This window comes from Procambarus clarkii, chromosome 19 (assembly GCF_040958095.1).
Source record: "Procambarus clarkii isolate CNS0578487 chromosome 19, FALCON_Pclarkii_2.0, whole genome shotgun sequence".
NCBI classification, from domain to species: Eukaryota; Metazoa; Arthropoda; class Malacostraca; order Decapoda; family Cambaridae; genus Procambarus; species Procambarus clarkii.
The window spans coordinates 18,579,163-18,602,621 of record NC_091168.1 but is presented as its reverse complement, the minus strand read 5'-3'; the positions used below and the strand labels follow the sequence as shown (position 1 = coordinate 18,602,621).

The window sequence follows — 23,459 nt, the reverse complement described above, 5'->3', positions numbered from 1 at the left end:
CACATTCTGTTGCACATAATAGCAACACACACTATACTAAATTGTTATGATTCCATTTCAATGTTTCTGATTGCATTGATAAATTGAATTTTCATAGATTTCGATTTATCATCATTTTAATTTAATTATTTTTTGTGACATTGCATTGAAATTGAGCTGTGTTGTTTACCATACCGTTCATTTCATAATTATAAGTATAGACGCCACACCTGTGACAGGTAAAAACACTTTTTTTAAGAAACTGCGCCATCTGTTGCACGTAAGAGCAACACACACTGTACTAAATATGTTACAATTCCATTTCAATGTTTCCAATTGCACTGACAAATTGAATTTTCATAGATTTTTATTTATTTTTATTTTGACTTAATTATTTTTGAGTGACATTGCGTTGGAATTCAGCTGTGTTTTTTACCATACTGTTCATTTCGTGAGTATAGTTTATTTTTTATTGTTGTATTTTTTTTCATTTCGTTTTTTTTAACAGTTTTACTTATATTTCAGTGATGGGAACATCAGATCATTTGATGTTCTCAATTTTTTATGGGAACATCAGATCACATGGGAATGCATTGAACGAGGGAGTGGGGAATGGTGGGGAGGACGAGGGGATGGGGGAGGTGGGAATGGTGGGAATGGTGGGGAGGACGAGGGGACGGGGGAGGTGGGAATGGTGGGGAGGACGAGGGGACGGTGGAGGTGGGAATGGTGGGGAAGACGAGGGGACGGTGGAGGTGGGAATGGTGGGGAGGACGAGGGGACGGTGGAGGTGGGAATGGTGGGGAGGACGAGGGGACGGTGGAGGTGGGAATGGTGGGGAGGACGAGGGGACGGTGGAGGTGGGAATGGTGGGGAGGACGAGGGGACGGTGGAGGTGGGAATGGTGGGGAGGACGAGGGGACGGTGGAGGTGGGAATGGTGGGGAGGACGAGGGGAAGGGGGAGGTGGGAATGGTGGGGAGGACGAGGGGAAGGGGGAGGTGGGAATGGTGGGGAGGACGAGGGGACGGTGGAGGTGGGAATGGTGGGGAGGACGAGGGGACGGTGGAGGTGGGAATGGTGGGGAGGACGAGGGGACGGGGGAGGTGGGAATGGTGGGGAGGACGAGGGGACGGGGGAGGTGGGAATGGTGGGGAGGACGAGGGGACGGTGGAGGTGGGAATGGTGGGGAGGACGAGGGGACGGTGGAGGTGGGAATGGTGGGGAGGTGAGGGGACGGTGGAGGTGGGAATGGTGGGGAGGACGAGGGGACGGGGGAGGTGGGAATGGTGGGGAGGACGAGGGGACGGTGGAGGTGGGAATGGTGGGGAGGACGAGGGGACGGTGGAGGTGGGAATGGTGGGGAGGACGAGGGGACGGTGGAGGTGGGAATGGTGGGGAGGACGAGGGGACGGGGGAGGTGGGAATGGTGGGGAGGACGAGGGGACGGGGGAGGTGGGAATGGTGGGGAGGACGAGGGGACAGTGGAGGTGGGAATGGTGGGGAGGACGAGGGGACGGTGGAGGTGGGAATGGTGGGGAGGACGAGGGGACGGTGGAGGTGGGAATGGTGGGGAGGACGAGGGGACGGGGGAGGTGGGAATGGTGGGGAGGACGAGGGGACGGGGGAGGTGGGAATGGTGGGGAGGACGAGGGGACGGGGGAGGTGGGAATGGTGGGGAGGACGAGGGGACGGGGGAGGTGGGAATGGTGGGGAGGACGAGGGGACGGGGGAGGTGGGAATGGTGGGGAGGACGAGGGGACGGGGGAGGTGGGAATGGTGGGGAGGACGAGGGGACAGTGGAGGTGGGAATGGTGGGGAGGACTGGCGGACAGAAGATGTAATATAAAATATGAAAGTATTATAAACATGAAAGTATTCAATAGGAACATAATTGATCCTGCTTTAATACCGATTACAAAATCATGTAATTTGAACATTAGCAGTGGTTTGTATTATTTAGACACATTTTTGATTAATCAGTTAAAGGGCGATTTGAGTAGCAGCATTGATACCCATTTATCTTGCTAATACCTTATTAATACCCCATTATCTCATTATAGACATTGTACCTCACCTCATCTCTTTCGTGCCTATATATATCCACCTACTGAACTGTAAATCCGTCGTATTACGGGCTATTCATGCCCGTGCCACCTCTTGGCTGGCTTTACCTTCATCAATCATCTGTAAATCCTTACGGGCTCACTATACCCCGTGCTACATATACATGTCGTTCTGAGTGGCTAAATCTAAAACAATAACAACTCTAAATCCATCTTGTTCAGTTTATATCGAGGTCCCCACGAAGGTGGGACTACTGACCCTCCCCAGGATGCAACTCCACAACAGTTGCCTAACTCCCGGGTACATATTAACTTCTAGGTGAACAGAGGCATTAGGTGATAGGAAACGTGCCCAACCATTTCTATCTTGCCCGGGATACGAATTCGGGATTCTCGATTGTGAGACAAGAACGTTACATAGCCAGACTCTCAAGGTAATACTCACAGACACCTCCCCACTAATTAGCAGGAGATGAGCCTCACCTGAGACGGTGTGAGCAGCGACGGCTTGACCCACCTGCCTGCCAGGTGGTCTGAGGTTGCTATAGGTTGTATCCCAGTGTGTGGGAGAGTGGGGAGAGTGGGAAGAGTGAGAGGAGAGGGAGAGCTCACCCAGGTACTAATAAGCCATCACCTTCGCACATTCACAGTGTGAGAGAAGTGCAGTTTTTACCGCAGATGATCCGCTCCTTAAGGTACGCCGCGGGAGCACCCGGTCCAGGAGCACCCGGTCCAGGAGCACCCGGTCTAGGAGCACCCGGTCCAGGAGCACCCGGTCCAGCAGGAGCACCCGGTCCAGCAGGAGCACCCGGTCCAGGAGTACCCGGTCTAGGAGCACCCGGTCCAGGAGCACCCGGTCTAGGAGTACCCGGTCTAGGAGCACCCGGTCCAGGAGCACCCGGTCTAGGAGCACCCGGTCCAGGAGCACCCGGTCCAGGAGCACCCGGTCTAGGAGCACCCGGTCCAGGAGCACCCGGTCCAGGAGCACCCGGTCTAGGAGCACCAGGTCCAGGAGCACCCGGTCCAGGAGTACCCGGTCCAGGAGCACCCGGTCCAGGAGCACCCGGTCCAGGAGCACCCGGTCCAGGAGTACCCGGTCCAGGAGCACCCGGTCCAGGAGTACCCGGTCCAGGAGCACCCGGTCCAGGCGCACCCGGTCCATGAGCAACCACCTTACCACCTTCAGCACCTCAGCATGGTAGAGGAGGAGGAGGAGGTGTAACAGAGGCGTGAACAACGAGTATTGAGTATTACAGTCGAAAGGAAAATAATCGAAGCTAAATTATAGTAAACATTTATCAATGTATATAATAACTGACCCGGGAGGCCATATTTAGTGACGGTAACTCCAAGTATGGGTGAAGATATGCTAGCACGGGGGATATTAGAGATAAGGGTGTAGATCTCTTCCTGAGGTTATCTTGAGATGATTTCGGGGCTATAGTGTCCCCGCGGCCCGGTCCTCGATCAGGCCTCCACCCCCAGGAAGTAGCCCTAACAGCTGACTAACACCCAGGTGCCTATTTTACTGCTAGGTAACAGGGGCATAGAGTGATAGAAACTGCCCATTGTTTCTCGCCGGCGCCCGGGATCGAACCCGGGACCACAGGATCACAAGTCCAGTGTGCTGTCCGCTCGGCCGACCGGCTCCCTCTATCTAATTACTAGGTAAACAGAAAAGTTTTTTGACTGTTTCTCCCTCCACAATTATAATTCCAATTTATACAATTTTTTATATTCTTTCCTTCTTTTCTTTCATAGTTTTCTCCTCTTGAATTCCTTCCTCCACCATTCTCCTCCTCCTCCTCCTCCAAGGTTTCAGTTTCCACTTGGCTTTCTTCTCTTTCCTCGTCTTTCCTGCCCGGTGTCTGCCATTGGCGGAGTGTGGCACTCTGTGAGCATGTCGTGGGCACTCAGTGAGTAGTGCGTCCCTGGCTGTGGTGCGGCTTGGCGCAGGGAGAGGCCCAGCTGGGAGAGAGGGAAGGGAGGAAGGTGACAGTATGGGAGAAAAGCCAGGAATCAAAGAAAGGTAGAAATGGAGTGAGGGTAAGGAGAGAGATGAGAAGGTGGCAGCCACAACACAAGGCGCTCAGCCGTCAGCAGCCACAACACAAGGCGCTCAGCCGTCAGCAGCCACAACACAAGGCGCTCAGCCGTCAGCAGCCACAACACAAGGCGCTCAGCCGTCAGCAGACACAACACAAGGCGCTCAGCCGTCAACAGCCACAACACAAGGCGCTCAGCCGTCAGCAGCCACAACACAAGGCGCTCAGCCGTCAGCAGCCACAACACAAGGCGCTCAGCCGTCAGCAGCCACAACACAAGGCGCTCAGCCAACAGCCGCCTCACACTGGCTCATACTCTTCTCAACAACATCACTCCATCAGCGACCTCGACACACTCGCACTTGAAATAAGTTTACTCTAAACATGTAGATAAACACGTAGGTAAACCGACCACATTAAGCCGGCTCCAGCTTAATCCAGTAACTAACATAACGACAAGTTACTACAAAATAAAGCTCATTTCTAAGGGAAACTAATGTAATAAATAAATGAATTAAGGAAGACATGCAGGTGAGGAAGACATGCTGGTGAGGAAGACATGCTGGTGAGGAAGACATGCTGGTGAGGAAGACATGCTGGGGAGGAAGACATGCAGGTGAGGAAGACATGCTGGTGAGGAAGACATGCTGGGGAGGAAGACATGCTGGGGAGGAAGACATGCTGGGGAGGAAGACATGCTGGTGAGGAAGACATGCTGGGGAGGAAGACATGCTGGTGAGGAAGACATGCTGGTGAGGAAGACATGCTGGTGAGGAAGACATGCTGGTGAGGAAGACATGCTGGTGAGGAAGACATGCTGGTGAGGAAGACATGCTGGTGAGGAAGACATGCTGGTGAGGAAGACATGCTGGTGAGGAAGACATGCTGGGGAGGAAGACATGCTGGTGAGGAAGACATGCTGGGGAGGAAGACATGCTGGTGAGGAAGACATGCTGGGGAGGAAGACATGCTGGGGAGGAAGACATGCTGGTGAGGAAGACATGCTGGTGAGGAAGACATGCTGGTGAGGAAGACATGCTGGTGAGGAAGACATGCTGGTGAGGAAGACATGCTGGGGAGGAAGACATGCTGGTGAGGAAGACATGCTGGTGAGGAAGACATGCTGGTGAGGAAGACATGCTGGTGAGGAAGACATGCTGGTGAGGAAGACATGCTGGGGAGGAAGACATGCTGGTGAGGAAGACATGCTGGTGAGGAAGACATGCTGGGGAGGAAGACATGCTGGTGAGGAAGACATGCTGGTGAGGAAGACATGCTGGGGAGGAAGACATGCTGGTGAGGAAGACATGCTGGTGAGGAAGACATGCTGGTGAGGAAGACATGCTGGTGAGGAAGACATGCTGGCGAGGAAGACATGCTGGTGAGGAAGACATGCTGGTGAGGAAGACATGCTGGGGAGGAAGACATGCTGGTGAGGAAGACATGCTGGTGAGGAAGACATGCTGGTGAGGAAGACATGCTGGTGAGGAAGACATGCTGGTGAGGAAGACATGCTGGTGAGGAAGACATGCTGGTGAGGAAGACATGCAGGTGAGGAAGACATGCTGGTGAGGAAGACATGCAGGTGAGGAAGACATGCTGGTGAGGAAGACATGCTGGTGAGGAAGACATGCTGGTGAGGAAGACATGCAGGTGAGGAAGACATGCTGGTGAGGAAGACATGCAGGTGAGGAAGACATGCTGGTGAGGAAGACATGCTGGTGAGGAAGACATGCAGGTGAGGAAGACATGCTGGTGAGGAAGACATGCAGGTGAGGAAGACATGCTGGTGAGGAAGACATGCTGGTGAGGAAGACATGCTGGTGAGGAAGACATGCAGGTGAGGAAGACATGCTGGTGAGGAAGACATGCAGGTGAGGAAGACATGCTGGTGAGGAAGACATGCTGGTGAGGAAGACATGCTGGTGAGGAAGACATGCTGGTGAGGAAGACATGCAGGTGAGGAAGACATGCTGGTGAGGAAGACATGCTGGTGAGGAAGACATGCTGGTGAGGAAGACATGCTGGTGAGGAAGACATGCTGGTGAGGAAGACATGCTGGGGAGGAAGACATGCAGGTGAGGAATATTACATGAGAGTGTCAATGTTCTCTTCTAGCACAATTTTGACGCTTTCATTCGCATGTTATAAAAAGACGAAAAGAAAATTCGTGACACATTTTAGTTGATTTTTTTCAGACGGAAGGGGTCCGGGGGGGGGGTCAGGGGGGTCAGGGGGGTCAGGGGAGTCAGGGGAGTCAGGGGGGTGAGGGGGGTGAGGGGGGTGAGGGGAGTCAGGGGGGTCAGGGAGGGTCAGGGGGGTCAGGGGAGTCAGGGGGGTCAGGGAGGGTCAGGGGGGTCAGGGGAGTCAGGGGGTCAGGGGAGTCAGGGGAGTCAGGGGGGTCAGGGGGGTCAGGGGAAAGGGGAGGGAGGAAACTTGACGTGAAGTATGCAGACATGTTTTTCATGTACTTCCACCCATGTGCACATACGTGTGCGTGTACACACACACACACAGCGAGAGGCCTTGCGGCTGAGTGAACGGTGCTCGGGGGTCATTGTCCTAAGGGGCCCGGGTTCGATTCCCGGGCGATCTTCCTGTTCACCTAGCGGTAAAGAGGTTCCTGGGAGTTCGACAGCTTCTTCGTGGGGATGTGTGTGTGTGTGTGTGTGTGTGTGTGTGTGTGTGTGTGTGTGTGTGTGTGTGTGTGTGTGTGTGTGTGTGTGTGTGTGTGTGTGTGTGTGTGTGTGTGTGTGTGTGTGTGTGTGCTCACCTAATTGTACTCACCTAATTGTACTCACCTAATTGTGCTTGCGGGGGTTGAGCTCTGGCTCTTTGGTCCCGCCTCTCAACCGTCAATCAACTGGTGTACAGATTCCTGAGCCTATTGGGCTCTATCATATCTACATTTGAAACTGTGTATGGAGTCAGCCTCCACCACATCACTTCCTAATGCATTCCATTTACTAATTACTCTGACACTGAAAAAGTTCTTTCTAACGTCTCTGTGGCTCATTTGGGTACTCAGTTTCCACCTGTGTCCCCTAGTGCGTGTGCCCCTTGTGTTAAATAGCCTGTCTTTATCAACCCTGTCGATTCCCTTGAGAATCTTGAATGTGGTGATCATGTCCCCCCTAACTCTTCTGTCTTCCAACGAAGTGAGGTTCAATTCCCGTAGTCTCTCCTCGTAGCTCATACCTCTCAGCTCGGGTACTAGTCTGGTGGCAAACCTTTGAACCTTTTCCAGTTTAGTCTTATGCTTGACTAGATATGGACTCCATGCTGGAGCCGCATACTCCAGGATTGGTCTGACATATGTGGTACATAATGTTCTGAAAGATTCCTTACACAAGTTTCTAAAGGGCGTTCTTATGTTAGCCAACCTGGCATATGCTGCTGATGTTATCCTCTTGATATGAGCTTCAGGGGACAGGTCTGGCGTGATATCAACCCCCAGGTCTTTCTCTCTCTCGGACTCTTGAAGTATTTCATCTCCCAAGTGATACCTTGTATCTGGTCTCCTGCTTCCTACCCCTATCTTCATTACATTACATTTGCTTGGGTTAAACTCTAACATCCATTTGTTCGACCATTCCTGCAGCTTGTCCAGGTCTTCTTGAAGCCTCAAGCTGTCCTCCTGTCTTAATCCTTCTCATAATTTTGTCGTCGTCAGCAAACATTGAGAGAAATGAGTCTATTCCCTCTGGGAGATCATTTACGTATATCAGAAACAGGATAGGTCCAAGTACAGAGCCCTGTGGGACTCCACTGGTGACTTCACGCCATTCTGAGGTCTCACACCTCACTATAACTCTCTGCTTCCTATAGCTTAGGTACTCCCTTATCCACTGGAGCGCCCTACCAGTTACTCCTGCCTGTTTCTCCAGCTTATGCATCAACCTTTTATGGGGTACTGTGTCAAAGGCTTTCCGACAGTCCAAAAAAAAGTGTTTGTGTGTGTGTGTGTGTGTGTGTATGTGTGTGTGTGTGTGTGTGTGTGTGTGTGTGTGTGTGTGTGTGTGTGTGTGTGTGTGTGTGTGTGTGTGTGTGTGTGTGTGAGAGTGTGTGTGTGTGTGAGAGCGAGAGTGTGTGTCTGTGTGTGTGGTGTGTACTCACCTAGTTGTGTCTGCAGGCTCGAGCATTGACTCTTGGATCCCGCCTTTCGAGCATCGGTTGTTTACAGCAATGACTCCTGTCCCATTTCCCTATCATACCTGGTTTTAAAATTATGAATAGAATTTGCTTCCACAACCTGTTCCTGAAGTGCATTCCATTTTCCCACTACTCTCACGCTAAAAGAAAACTTCCTAACATCTCTGTGACTCATCTCAGTTTCCAGCTTCCATCCATGTCCCCTCGTTCTGTTATTATTACGTGTGAACATTTCGTCTATGTCCACTCTGTCAATCCCTCTGAGTATTTTATACGTTCCTATCATGTCCCCCCCTCTCCCTTCTTCTTTCTAGTGTCGTAAGGCACAGTTCCCTCAGGTGCTCCTCATACCCCATCCCTCGTAGCTCTGGGTCGAGTCTCGTTGCAAACCTCTGAACCTTTTCCAGTTTCTTTATATGCCTCTTCAGATGGGGACTCCATGATGAGGTGGCATACTCTAAGACTGGCCTCACGTAGGCAGTGTAAAGCGTCCTAAATGCCTCCTTACTTAGGTTTCTTAGGGCACCTATTGTGTGTACTCACCTAGTTGTGCTTGCGGGGGTTGAGCTCTGGCTCTTTGGTCCCGCCTCTCAACCGTCAATCAACAGGTGTACAGGTTCCTGAGCCAATTGGGCTCTATCATATCTACACTTGAAACTGTGTATGGAGTCAGCCTCCACCACATTACTTCCTAATGCATTCCATTTGTCAACCACTCTGATACTAAAAAAGTTCTTTCTAATATCTCTGTGGTTCATTTGGGCACTCAGTTTCCACCTGTGTCCCCTAGTGCGTGTGCCCCTTGTGTTAAATAGCCTATCTTTATCAACGCTGTCGATTCCCTTGAGAATCTTGAATGTGGTGATCATGTCCCCCCCTAACTCTCCTGTCTTCCAACGAAGTGAGGTTTAATTCCCGTAGTCTCTCCTCGTAGCTCATACCTCTCAGCTCAGGTACTAGTCTGGTGGCAAACCTTTGAACCTTTTCCAGTTTAGTCTTTTGCTTGACTAGATATGGACTCCATGCTGGAGCCGCATACTCTAGGATTGGTCTGACATATGTGGTACATAATGTTCTGAAAGATTCCTTACACAAGTTTCTAAAGGCCGTTCTTGTGTTAGCCAACCTGGCATATGCTGCTGATGTTATCCTCTTGATATGAGCTTCAGGGGACAGGTCTGGCGTGATATCAACCCCCAGGTCTTTCTCTCTCTCTGACTCTTGAAGTATTTCATCTCCCAAATGATATCTTGTATCTGGTCTCCTGCTTCCTACCCCTATCTTCATTACATTACATTTGCTTGGGTTAAACTCTAACAGCCATTTGTTCGACCATTCCTGCAGCTTGTCCAGGTCTTCTTGAAGCCTCAAGCTGTCCTCCTCTGTCTTAATCCTTCTCATAATTTTGGCGTCGTCAGCAAACATTGAGAGAAATGAGTCTATACCCTCTGGGAGATCATTTACGTATATCAGAAACAGGATAGGTCCAAGCACAGAGCCCTGTGGGACTCCACTGGTGATTTCACGCCATTCTGAGGTCTCACCTCTCACCGTAACTCTCTGCTTCCTATTGTTTAGATACTCCCTTATCCACTGGAGCACCTTACCAGCTACACCTGCCTGTCTCTCCAGCTTATGTACCAGCCTCTTATGCGGTACTGTGTCAAAGGCTTTCCGACAATCCAAGAAAATGCAGTCCGCCCAGCCCTCTCTTTCATGCTTAATCTGTGTCACCTGATCGTAGAATTCTATCAAGCCTGTATGGCAAGATTTACCCTCCCTGAACCCATGTTGGCGATTTGTCACGAAGTCCCTTCTCTCCAGATGTGTTACCAGGTTTTTTCTCACGATCTTCTCCATCACCTTGCATGGTATACAAGTCAAGGACACTGGCCTGTAGTTAAGTGCCTCTTGCCTGTCGCCCTATTTGTATATTGGGACCACATTCGCTGTCTTCCATATTTCTGGTAGGTCTCCCGTCTCCAGTGACTTACTATACACTATGGAGAGTGGCAAGCAAAGTGCCTCTGCACACTCTTTCAGTATCCATGGTGAGATCCCATCTGGACCAACAGCCTTTCTAACATCCAGATCCAGCAGGTGTCTCTTGACCTCCTCTCTCGTAATTTCGAACTCTTCCAAGGCCGCCTGGTTTACCTAACTTTCTCCTAGCACAGTGACCTCACCTTGTTCTATTGTGAAGACCTCTTGGAACCTCTTGTTGAGTTCTTCACACACCTCTCTGTCATTCTCTGTATACCTGTCCTCGTCTGTTCGAAGTTTCAATACCTGTTCTTTCACTGTTGTTTTCCTTCTGATGTGACTGTGGAGTAGCTTTGGTTCGGTCTTGGCTTTGTTTGCTATATCATTTTCAAAACTTTTCTCTGCTTCTCTTCTCACCCTGACGTACTCATTCCTGGTTCTCTGGTATCTCTCTCTGCTTTCTGGTGTTCTGTTATTCCAGAAGTTCCTCCACGCCCTTTTGTTCAGTTTCTTCGCTTCCATACATGCCCTATTATACCATGGATTCTTCTGTTGCTTCTCGGATTTTTCCCTTTAGGTCGGGATGAACCTGTTTACTGCCTCCTGACACTTTTGGATAACATAGTCCATCATACCCTGTACAGACTTATCTCTGAGGTCTGTGTCCCAAGGTATTTCACTTAGGAAACTTCTCATCTGTTCATAATTTCCCTTTCGGTATGCCAGCCTTTTGATTCCTAGTTCTTTTTTGAGGGAGATAAGTCCTAGCTCTACCAGGTACTCAAAGTTCAATACACTGTGGTCACTCATTCCCAAGGGCACTTCCATCTTAACTTCTCTTATATCCCACTAATTTAGGGTAAATATCAAATCAAGCATTGCTGGTTCATCTTCTCCTCTCATTCCAAGGAATGGTTCCAGACTGTTAATCATCGGAGACTTCACATTCATGGAGAGCCAAACTACTGGACATGTCAACAAGAACCACATGTGTGTGTGTGTGTGTGTGTGTGTGTGTGTGTGTGTGTGTGTGTGTGTGTGTGTTTGTTAGAAATATATGTCGCAAATATAATAAAGGAAAAATAGATGGGGGTGCAACACCCACCCACCTTTCCTCACAATAGAGCCTTCCCTCTCTACAACCATAACAGGAGATCGTGGCAGGTGGAGGCCCACCTGAACTCCCCCCTTCCCCCCTCCCCCCCTTGCCCTTCCTGCCCTCCTTCCCCTTGCTCCCTCCACCCCAACACCCTCCGTATCCTCCCTCCTTCCCTCTCCCCATACCCTTCTTATCCTCCTGCTCTCTCCCCAGCACCCTCCGAGGCCCTGTTACCTATCTCACAGACCAACAACCATATACAAGCCACCCATTCACGGATTCACTTCCTACACCAGAGGACCCACCGTCAAGGGGGCAGAGTGAGTAAAAATCGACAGAAGAAAGTTAGCTTGAAGGCAATGTATTCAAACATGGAATTACAAATAAAAGAAGTTAACTTGGGGAGAGGGCACAGGAAGACTTCCAGATGTAATAGTACTCACAGAAACAAAATTGACAAGTCACATAACGAATGCAGTTTTTCTGCAGCACTGCTATGTAATAAGGACAGAAAGGGAAGGTACAAGAGGAGGAGGACCAATGGCTCTGCAGGTAAGGAAGAACTGGAGTTTTAAAGAGATGAATATCCCGGGGTGTGAAGGATTCAGAGACAATTTACCAGGTACTATGACAGTGGGAGGACCAAAGATAATAGTAGCAGTAATATATAACCCTCCACTAAATGATAGAAGTGTCGGAAAATCCGACACCATTTAATAATCATACAGATAATAGCTGTATTGTACCAACAAGTTACCCATAGAAAACGTAACTTGTAGTGGAATTACCGTCTAAAGAAAACGGGATATCATCACCACATACTATTGTAAATCACCACCTATTATGGTGGGAATTATTCTTAAATACATTAGTCTTTGGACTTTACCATCATAAAAACATCTTATATAAATTAACTTAATTATCAATATTAAAGTAGAGTAAATGTGACCCTTCTATCACTTTCTGAAATCTGGACAATGTAAGCCAGGCGTCAGGGGGAAGGAGGGCAGCCATTGTTGTGTCACATCCGAGACGCGTGGAGCAAATTCGGCTCCTATCATATCTGGACAATGTCGGCCAGGCGTCAATAGTATGGAGTGTTAGACGCAGCCATTGTTGTGTCACATCCGAGACGCGTGGAGCAAATTCGGCTCCTATCATATCTGGACAATGTCGGCCAGGCGTCAATAGTATGGAGTGTTAGACATTGCCATTGTTGAGACTAGACCAGAGGCTCACACGGGAGCAAATTCGGCTCCTGTTAAATTTACTTGGACGTAGTGTTATGGAAACTAAAGGTGTACCATTTTCAACACGCTGTCTACAAATCAAGTTAAGTGTTCTTTCCGAAACCCATTATCTATCATTAGTGGCCATTAATGTCATTGGGTAGGGTGATCCGGTTAGATCACGAAATCGCCTCAAACTAAAGGTAATTAAGCCAGGTCTTTATTGTTCCTGTATAGTGTTTTCTCTGATATAGCTTGTCATATATAGGATTCTGGCTTCACAGCTAGCGCACTTTTGACAGGTCAAGACGAGGAAGCATATGCTTTGTGCACCAGTTACTGGGTGATGGAAGCTACCTCAAAGAGGATAATTTGGTGTCTACACCCTAGTTATACCTGGTGGACTAACCTGCTGTACTATAAGATAAGGAACCTCTTCAATGTATGTAGTCTATTACTGTAGTTTGATTGGCTGCATATATATAAATATAAACCCCCCTAATGTGTAGAGGATCGATTTGTGAGATTAAGAGATTATTGCAGAAATACAGTCCACTTATCATTATACAAATTGCTATCGAAATATATAAATTAACGTAAATATAAATTCATATAAATTAAATAAATATAAATCTCACAGGTCGGTTCCCACAAGAAGACCCAGACAAGAGTATGATATAAAAAAATGGCAACCCTTAATATAATAAAGAGAGCAGCCTCTGTAGGCTGTAGGAATGGATCCAGACTGTTAATCATCGGAGACTTCAGATTCATGGAGAGCCAAACTACTGGACATGTCAACAAGAACCTTTCTAAGTCAACATGTCAAGGGATGAAAAAACAATGACTAACCAGCTAGACTTGATCTGATATTCTCCCTAAACAAGTCAGACATATGGAAGTCAAATTAGAAGCCCTCATTGGAATAAGTGACCACAGTGTACTGACATTTGCGTATCGGGTGGAAGTAGGAATACCCTACCCAAGGAAGCAATACCATGCAGAGGGCAGGCATACCGAAGAGGAAACTATGATGAGATGAGAAGGTTCCAAATAGAAATACCATGGGAAACATAACACCGAGAAAAGTCTGTACAAGACTCTTCTGCCACCTGGCACCCAGAAGTGCCGGAGGTAGAAGACAAGTTTATCCCGGCCAAAAAGGAAAACAAAACTTAAAAGGAAATGTGGACTCCATTGTTTACGGGCATGTAAGGCCAGAAAGGTAATTAAATACAAAGGCATGGAGGAACTACATAACAGAATACTAGAAAGCAGGAGATACCAAATGGCCAGAAATGAGCATCTCAATGTGAGAAGAGATGCGGAGAGACAGTATAAAAACGACATAGCAAATAAAGCAAAGACCGACACAAAACTGCTCCACGGCCACATCAGGAGGAAAATAACAGCGAAAGAACAGGTGAGGAATCTGGGAATGGAGGAGGACAGGTACACAGAATGACAAGTGTGTGAAGAACTCAACAAGAGAATCCAGGAGGTCTTCACACTAGAACAAGGAGATGTTTCTGAACTAAGAGAGGTGACAATAAACCAGCCAGTTTTAGAAGATTTTGAAATTACCAGAGATGAGCTTAAGAGGTATTTGCTGGATCTGGACATGGCAAAGGCTGCTGAAAGTGACAGAATCTCACCATGGATTCCAAAAAATCTATTAGCACATCTGGAGAGAAGTGTGTTACGAATCAGTTAGATCCAGTTGAAGGAACAACTGACTCGTAAATTTCTATTTAGAAGAAGATTAGAAATTAAGAGGAAATAAAGATATCAGACGTTGCCTTATGTTGTCTCGTATGATTATATTATAATATATGTGTAGTGTGTTGAATGATTATATATGTAAGGACACTCTGAGCACAGCCAGTGGTCCGAGAGGGTAGTGTAAGCGGCTTAAGGCTGGGACCCGAGGTCGGGATGAGCGGGTACCAACCACAGGGAAATGGGAATTAAATTAATGTAAATGTACCAGTAATATGTTTGAAATTGCTTGACCCGGAGAGGTATTAACAGGAAACAGGATTCCTATAGTAATAGCTTATTGATGGCGGTATTAGGCCAGGTATATTTCAGTCTCCTAATGTAAGGTTGGAATACTGGGATTATATTCACGAGTACAAGGAACGCCGCCCTAATGAGGCGGCCCCCATGCTGTTTTACACCTCAGGTTAATTGTAAAGTATATGATGTACCTGCTAGTTTCACTAAGGAAACCTATGGCATGTAATTAGATATTCATCGTGCCACACATTGTGAGAGTATTGCCATTTAGTAATTAATATAAGGTAGAGAAAAGACTAATGCCTTATCGTGCATTTGGCAGGCAACCAGTTGGCCACAGGCCTACCACTCAGCCCTGTAAGAAAGCGTTTTGGTGTTCACTTTTAACAACATTGACGGGCTTGCTGTCTGGAGGGGGGGGGGCTGCTGCAGGATGAGCTCACCCCCTGCAGGTGCCAACGGTGCTGTTGTGAGTATATCACCTTCAACTTAATACTTAATCTATCATTCCGAATATATATGGTATATAATACACTACCCCCACACGCATCTCCAAACTCTCTTCAGTGGAAAAAAGTAAAGTTTTTCCATAGACGAAACATTCAGATATGAAACTCATGCAACAGCCTACCTGAAAGTTCATAGCGTTACTGAATTTATATTTTTTATGTTACGTTCTCTGTTTAACAAAAAATATATTTGATTGCATCATTACACACCACCCTCCTCAGTACATCCCCCCACTCAAAATATATATATATATATATATATATATATATATATATATATATATATATATATATATATATATATATATATATATATATATATATATATATATATATATATATATATATATATATTTGAATCTTTAACGTCATCTTTGATTGCACACCTCACTAAAAGCAGTGTCATAATGCTGGTCCACACCCTCTGGACGATGGTAAACAGCTGCGCGTTCTACATTACATCCCCTACATCTGTACTCACTTTTTTTTATTAATACATGAGGTACATCTGCATTAGTGCAGCTGCCCTAGACTATCACACAGTGTGATCTCAATCACACAGGATGGTTAATCATACAGAGGTATGTGATAAGCAGGAAGAATTTTGAGGATATCATCAATACAAGAGTGAATAAGGCAGCAGTGGTAATAAAAGTCCCCATCTCGCAAGATGGTTAGTCATACAGAGCCATATGTTTAGTAGCCAGCACTGGCAAATTTTGGGTACACTGTGAGGATATCTTCAAGAACACGAGAGTGAATAAAGGAATTGTAAAGCTCCAGGTACCTCATGCCAACTGGTCTGAAAGGTCTAATAATTGGGCATTCAGTGATGTAGTGCGGGAGATCATGCCGTAGTTCCTGCTCACAGAGTTTGCACCTGGAGTGCTCAGGATACACACACTTTTTTTTATTATTATTAATACATGAGGTACATCTGCATTAGTGCAGCTACCCTAGACTATATGAAGTGGAGTACAGTGTGTCAAAAAAGTTAACTAGGTGATGCTAAAGAATCCCCATCACACAGGATGGTTAGTCATACAGAGGCATATGATGGGCAGTCTGCACTTTTTTTTTTTTTTTTTTTTTTTTTATTACGTTATGAGGTACATCTGCATTAGTGCAGCTACCCTAGACTATATGAAGTGGAGTACAGTGTGTCAAAAAAAAAGCTAACTAGGTGATGCTATAAAATCCCCATCACACAGGATGGTTAGTCATACAGAGACATGTGATAGGCGGTCTGCACTGACAGACTCCGGATGCATTTTGAGGATATCAACAACACAAGATTGAATAAGGTAGCAGTGGTAATACAAGTCCCCATCTCGCAGGATGGTTAGTCATACAGGGCCATGTGTTTAATAGCCTGCACTGGCAAATTTTGGGTATACTGTGAGGATATCTTCAAGAATACGAGAGTGAATAAAGTAATTGCAAAGCTCCAGGTACCTCATGCCAACTGGTCTGAAAGGTCTAATAACTGGGCATTCAGTGATGTAGTGCGGGAGATCATGCCGTAGTTCCTGCTCACAGAGTTTGCAACTGGAGTGCTCAGGATTGGGAGACCCGTCACCTGCAGCCACCTGCCACAGGTAACGGTAACCCAACCTGATCCTTGCAACCACTGTGTCGCACAGTCTAGTGGACGTTTTGTGCTGTCCATAGATGTAGGTTTCAGATCTGAACAAATCATAGCTTTTTATACTAGTACTTTCAGGTCGTTGGGAGTCAGTAAGTTCTTTCCTATCAGATCTGAATGTTTGGACCAATACATTTTTGACAGCAGAGATGGGGATACCTAGATTTAATTCAACTTCAAACTTGTTACACGCTAATTTGGCTGCAATGTCTGTCTCATTATGATGGGTTATATTTATGTGTGAAGGTATCCATACAAAGGAGATTCGAGACCCTTTACTCTGTGCATCAATTAGGTCATTTATAATTGGGAGTATTAGGTTCTTGCTGTCGATCTTCCAAGAGAAGTTTTCGATTGCTTGAAGAGCAGACTTTGAATCGCAGAATATTATTCCTCCTCCAATATTTTTTAATGTGCTGGTTGCTAAATGTAATGCTGCTAGTTCTGCTTGTGTGGAGGTCAGCCAGTTGTTTAACCTGACACTGACAGACTTTGTGCAGATATTATTTCTATAAAACCTACACTGGCAGACTCCAGCGACGTGATATAAATCTACGCACTATGAACATACACTTTCAACACATCCCTCCCTTCCCTCTTGCTTCTCACGGATCATCTTCACAGCTCGCGCGCCGCCCCAAGCAGATGCCCACCTATAATTACTATCATCAATCTTTCTCCTTAACCCCTTCTCCTTCACCCGATCCTAACCACACACCCCATTAAACACGAGGACTAGAACCGTGCGAGCGGGGAACCTCTCTAGCCACCCGTGCTCTGGCTGTGTCCCTCCAGCCTCCCGTTGGTGGGCCGGGTTGGTGGGACGGGTTGGTGGGACGGGTTGGTGGGACGGGTTGGGGGGCCGGGTTGGTGGGACGGGTTGGTGGGACGGGTTGGTGGGACGGGTTGGGGGGCCGGGTTGGTGGGACGGGTTGGTGGGACGGGTTGGGGGGCCGGGTTGGTGGGACGGGTTGGTGGGACGGGTTGGTGGGACGGGTTGGTGGGACGGGTTGGGGGGCCGGGTTGGTGGGACGGGTTGGTGGGGACGGGTTGGTGGGACGGGTTGGTGGGACGGGTTGGGGGGCCGGGTTGGTGGGACGGGTTGGTGGGACGGGTTGGTGGGACGGGTTGGGGGGCCGGGTTGGTGGGACGGGTTGGTGGGACGGGTTGGGGGGCCGGGTTGGTGGGACGGGTTGGTGGGGACGGGTTGGTGGGACGGGTTGGTGGGACGGGTTTTGGGGCCGGGTTGGTGGGACGGGTTGGTGGGACGGGTTGGTGGGACGGGTTGGGGGGCCGGGTTGGTGGGACGGGTTGGTGGGACGGGTTGGGGGGCCGGGTTGGTGGGACGGGTTGGTGGGACGGGTTGGTGGGACGGGTTGGGGGGCCGGGTTGGTGGGACGGGTTGGGGGGACGGGTTGGGGGGCCGGGTTGGGGGGACGGGTTGGTGGGACGGGTTGGTGGGGACGGGTTGGTGGGGACGGGTTGATGGGGACGGGATGGTGGGACGGGTTGGTGGGGACGGGTTGGGGGGACGGGTTGGTGGGACGGGTTGGGGGGACGGGTTGGTGGGGACGGGTTGGTGGGACGGGTTGGTGGGGACGGGTTGGTGGGGACGGGTTGGTGGGGACGGGTTGGTGGGGACGGGATGGTGGGACGGGTTGGTGGGACGGGTTGGGGGGCCGGGTTGGTGGGACGGGTTGGTGGGACGGGTTGGTGGGGACGGGTTGGTGGGACGGGTTGATGGGACGGGTTGGTGGGGACGGGTTGGTGGGGACGGGTTGGTGGGGACGGGTTGGTGGGACGGGTTGGTGGGACGGGTTGGTGGGGACGGGTTGGTGGGGACGGGATGGTGGGACGGGTTGGTGGGGACTGGATGGCGGGTTGGGGGGCCGGGTTGGTGGGACGGGTTTGTTGGGACGGGTTGGTGGGGACGGTTTGGTGGGACGGGTTGGTGGGACGGGTTGGTGGGGACGGGTTGGTGGGGACGGGTTGGTGGGGACGGGTTGGTGGGACGGGTTGGTGGGACGGGTTGGTGGGGACGGGTTGGTGGGGACGGGATGGTGGGACGGGTTGGTGGGGACGGGTTGGTGGGGACGGGTTGGGGGGACGGGTTGGGGGGCCGGGTTGGTGGGACGGGTTGGTGGGCCGGGTTGGTGGGGACGGGATAGTGGGACGGGTTGGTGGGGACGGGTTGGTGGGGACGGGTTGGGGGGCCGGGTTGGTGGGACGGGTTGGTGGGACGGGTTGGTGGGGACGGGTTGGTGGGGACGGGTTGGGGGGACGGGTTGGGGGGCCGAGTTGGTGGGGACGGGTTGGGGGGCCGGGTTGGTGGTTACGGGTTGGTGGGGACGGGTTGGTGGGACGGGTTGGTGGGCCGGAATGGTGGGACGGGTTGGTGGGACGGGTTGGTGGGACGGATTGGTAGGGACGGGTTGGTGGGACGGGTTGGTGGGCCGGAATGGTGGGACGGGTTGGTGGGACGGGTTGGTGGGACGGATTGGTAGGGACGGGTTGGTGGGCCGGAATGGTGGGACGGGTTGGTGGGACGGGTTGGTGGGACGGGTTGGGGGCCCGGGTTGGTGGGGACGGGTTGGTGGGGACGGGTTGGTGGGACGGGTTGGTGGGGACGGGTTGGGGGGCCGGGTTGGTGGGACGGGTTGGGGGGCCGGGTTGGCGGGACTGGTTGGGGGGCCGGGTTGGTGGGACGGGTTGGTGGGACGGGTTGGTGGGACGAGTTAGTGGGACGGGTTAGTGGGGACGGGTTGGTGGGACGGGTTGGTGGGACGGGTTGGTGGGACGGGTTGGTGGGACGGGTTGGTGGGACGGGTTGGTGGGACGAGTTAGTGGGACGGGTTAGTGGGGACGGGTTGGGGGGCCGGGTTGGTGGGACGGGTTGGTGGGACGGGTTGGGGGGCCGGGTTGGTGGGACTGGTTGGGGGGCCGGGTTGGTGGGACGGGTTGGTGGGACGGGTTGGTGGGACGAGTTAGTGGGACGGGTTAGTGGGGACGGGTTGGTGGGACGGGTTGGTGGGACGGGTTGGTGGGCCGGGTTGGTGGGACGGGATGGTGGGCCGGGATGGTGGGACGGTTTAGTGGGACGGGTTGGTAGGACGGGTTGGTGGGACGGGTTGGTGGGACGGGTTGGTGGGACGGGATGGTGGGACGGGTTGGGGGGACGGGTTGGGGGACGGGATGGTGGGACGGGTTGGTGGGACGGGATGGTGGGCCGGGTTGGTGGGACGGTTTATTGGGACGGGTTGGTGGGACGGGTTGGTGGGACGGGTTGGTGGGACGGGTTGGTAGGACGGGATGGTGGGACGGGTTGGTGGGGACGGGTTGGTGGGACGGGTTGGGGGACGGGATGGTGGGACGGGTTGGTGGGAACGGGTTGGTGGGACGGGTTGGTGGGACGGGTTGGGGGACGGGATGGTGGGACGGGTTGGTGGGGACGGGATGGTGGGACGGGTTGGTGGGGACGGGTTGGTGGGACGGGTTGGTGGGACGGGTTGGTGGGACGGGTTGGGGGGACGGGTTGGTGGGACGGTTTAGTGGGACGGGTTGGTGGGGACGGGATGGTGGGACGGGTTGGGGGACGGGATGGTGGGACGGGTTGGTGGGGACGGGATGGTGGGACGGGTTGGGGGGCCGGGTTGGTGGGACGGGTTGGTGGGACGGGTTGGTGGGACGGGTTGGGGGGCCGGGTTGGTGGGACGGGTTGGTGGGACGGGTTGGGGGGCCGGGTTGGTGGGACGGGTTGGTGGGACGGGTTGGTGGGACGGGTTGGGGGGCCGGGTTGGTGGGACGGGTTGGGGGGACGGGTTGGGGGGCCGGGTTGGGGGGACGGGTTGGTGGGACGGGTTGGTGGGGACGGGTTGGTGGGGACGGGTTGATGGGGACGGGATGGTGGGACGGGTTGGTGGGGACGGGTTGGGGGGACGGGTTGGTGGGACGGGTTGGGGGGACGGGTTGGTGGGGACGGGTTGGTGGGACGGGTTGGTGGGGACGGGTTGGTGGGGACGGGTTGGTGGGGACGGGTTGGTGGGGACGGGATGGTGGGACGGGTTGGTGGGACGGGTTGGGGGGCCGGGTTGGTGGGACGGGATGGTGGGACGGGTTGGTGGGGACGGGTTGGTGGGACGGGTTGATGGGACGGGTTGGTGGGGACGGGTTGGTGGGGACGGGTTGGTGGGGACGGGTTGGTGGGACGGGTTGGTGGGACGGGTTGGTGGGGACGGGTTGGTGGGGACGGGATGGTGGGACGGGTTGGTGGGGACTGGTTGGCGGGTTGGGGGGCCGGGTTGGTGGGACGGGTTTGTTGGGACGGGTTGGTGGGGACGGTTTGGTGGGACGGGTTGGTGGGACGGGTTGGTGGGGACGGGTTGGTGGGGACGGGTTGGTGGGGACGGGTTGGTGGGACGGGTTGGTGGGACGGGTTGGTGGGGACGGGTTGGTGGGGACGGGATGGTGGGACGGGTTGGTGGGGACGGGTTGGTGGGGACGGGTTGGGGGGACGGGTTGGGGGGCCGGGTTGGTGGGACGGGTTGGTGGGCCGGGTTGGTGGGGACGGGATAGTGGGACGGGTTGGTGGGGACGGGTTGGTGGGGACGGGTTGGGGGGCCGGGTTGGTGGGACGGGTTGGTGGGGACGGGTTGGTGGGGACGGGTTGGGGGGACGGGTTGGGGGGCCGAGTTGGTGGGGACGGGTTGGGGGGCCGGGTTGGTGGTTACGGGTTGGTGGGGACGGGTTGGTGGGACGGGTTGGTGGGCCGGAATGGTGGGACGGGTTGGTGGGACGGGTTGGTGGGACGGATTGGTAGGGACGGGTTGGTGGGACGGGTTGGTGGGCCGGAATGGTGGGACGGGTTGGTGGGACGGGTTGGTGGGACGGATTGGTAGGGACGGGTTGGTGGGCCGGAATGGTGGGACGGGTTGGTGGGACGGGTTGGTGGGACGGGTTGGGGGCCCGGGTTGGTGGGGACGGGTTGGTGGGGACGGGTTGGTGGGACGGGTTGGTGGGGACGGGTTGGGGGGCCGGGTTGGTGGGACGGGTTGGGGGGCCGGGTTGGCGGGACTGGTTGGGGGGCCGGGTTGGTGGGACGGGTTGGTGGGACGGGTTGCTGGGACGAGTTAGTGGGACGGGTTAGTGGGGACGGGTTGGTGGGACGGGTTGGTGGGACGGGTTGGTGGGACGGGTTGGTGGGACGGGTTGGTGGGACGGGTTGGTGGGACGAGTTAGTGGGACGGGTTAGTGGGGACGGGTTGGGGGGCCGGGTTGGTGGGACGGGTTGGTGGGACGGGTTGGGGGGCCGGGTTGGTGGGACTGGTTGGGGGGCCGGGTTGGTGGGACGGGTTGGTGGGACGGGTTGGTGGGACGAGTTAGTGGGACGGGTTAGTGGGGACGGGTTGGTGGGACGGGTTGGTGGGACGGGTTGGTGGGCCGGGTTGGTGGGACGGGTTGGTAGGACGGGATGGTGGGACGGGTTGGTGGGGACGGGTTGGTGGGACGGGTTGGGGGACGGGATGGTGGGACGGGTTGGTGGGACGGGATGGTGGGCCGGGTTGGTGGGACGGTTTAGTGGGACGGGTTGGTGGGACGGGTTGGTGGGACGGGTTGGTAGGACGGGATGGTGGGACGGGTTGGTGGGGACGGGTTGGTGGGACGGGTTGGGGGACGGGATGGTGGGACGGGTTGGTGGGAACGGGTTGGTGGGACGGGTTGGTGGGACGGGTTGGGGGACGGGATGGTGGGACGGGTTGGTGGGGACGGGATGGTGGGACGGGTTGGTGGGGACGGGTTGGTGGGACGGGTTGGTGGGACGGGTTGGTGGGACGGGTTGGGGGGACGGGTTGGTGGGACGGTTTAGTGGGACGGGTTGGTGGGGACGGGATGGTGGGACGGGTTGGGGGACGGGATGGTGGGACGGGTTGGTGTGGACGGGATGGTGGGGACGGGTTGGGGGGCCGGGTTGGTGGGCCGGGTTGGTGGGGACGGGTTGGTGGGACGGGTTGGTGGGACGGGTTGGGGGGACGGGTTGGGGGGACGGGTTGGTGGGACGGGTTGGTGGGACGGGTTGGTGGGGCCGGGTTGGTGGGACGGGTTGGTGGGACGGGTTGGTGGGACGGGTTGGTGGGACGGGTTGGTGGGGCCGGGTTGGTGGGACGGGTTGGTGGGACGGGTTGGTGGGACGGGTTGGTGGGACGGGTTGGTGGGGCCGGGTTGGTGGGACGGGTTGGTGGGCCGGAATGGTGGGACGGGTTGGTGGGACGGGTTGGTGGGACGGATTGGTAGGGACGGGTTGGTGGGACGGGTTGGTGGGCCGGAATGGTGGGACGGGTTGGTGGGACGGGTTGGTGGGACGGATTGGTAGGGACGGGTTGGTGGGCCGGAATGGTGGGACGGGTTGGTGGGACGGGTTGGTGGGACGGGTTGGGGGGCCGGGTTGGTGGGGACGGGTTGGTGGGGACGGGTTGGTGGGACGAATTGGTGGGGACGGGTTGGGGGGCCGGGTTGGTGGGACGGGTTGGGGGGCCGAGTTGGTGGGGACGGGTTGGTGGAACGGGTTGGTGGGATGGGTTGGTGGGGACGGGTTGGTGGGGCCGGGTTGGTGGGACGGGTTGGGGGGACGGGTTGGTGGGACGGGTTGGGGGGACGGGTTGGTGGGACGGGTTGGTGGGGACGGGTTGGGGGGACGGGTTGGGGGGCCGGGTTGGTGGGACGGGTTGGGGGGACGGGTT

General features: G+C 53.2%; 1 protein-coding gene across 1 annotated transcript; it reads left to right on the top strand.

The window, feature by feature from the left end:
* Positions 1–4,102: 4,102 nt before the first annotated feature.
* LOC138366310 (putative uncharacterized protein DDB_G0294196) lies at positions 4,103–4,471 on the top strand. Its single transcript, XM_069327337.1, has one exon. The coding sequence runs from the start codon at positions 4,103–4,105 to the stop codon at positions 4,469–4,471; it is 369 nt and encodes a 122-aa protein (XP_069183438.1).
* The last annotated feature ends 18,988 nt before the right edge of the window (positions 4,472–23,459 follow it).

Coding starts and splice junctions, on each gene's coding strand:
- LOC138366310 (XM_069327337.1), top strand. CDS start 4,103: ATGAGAAGGTGGCAGCCACAACACAAGGCGCTCAGCCGTCAGCAGCCA.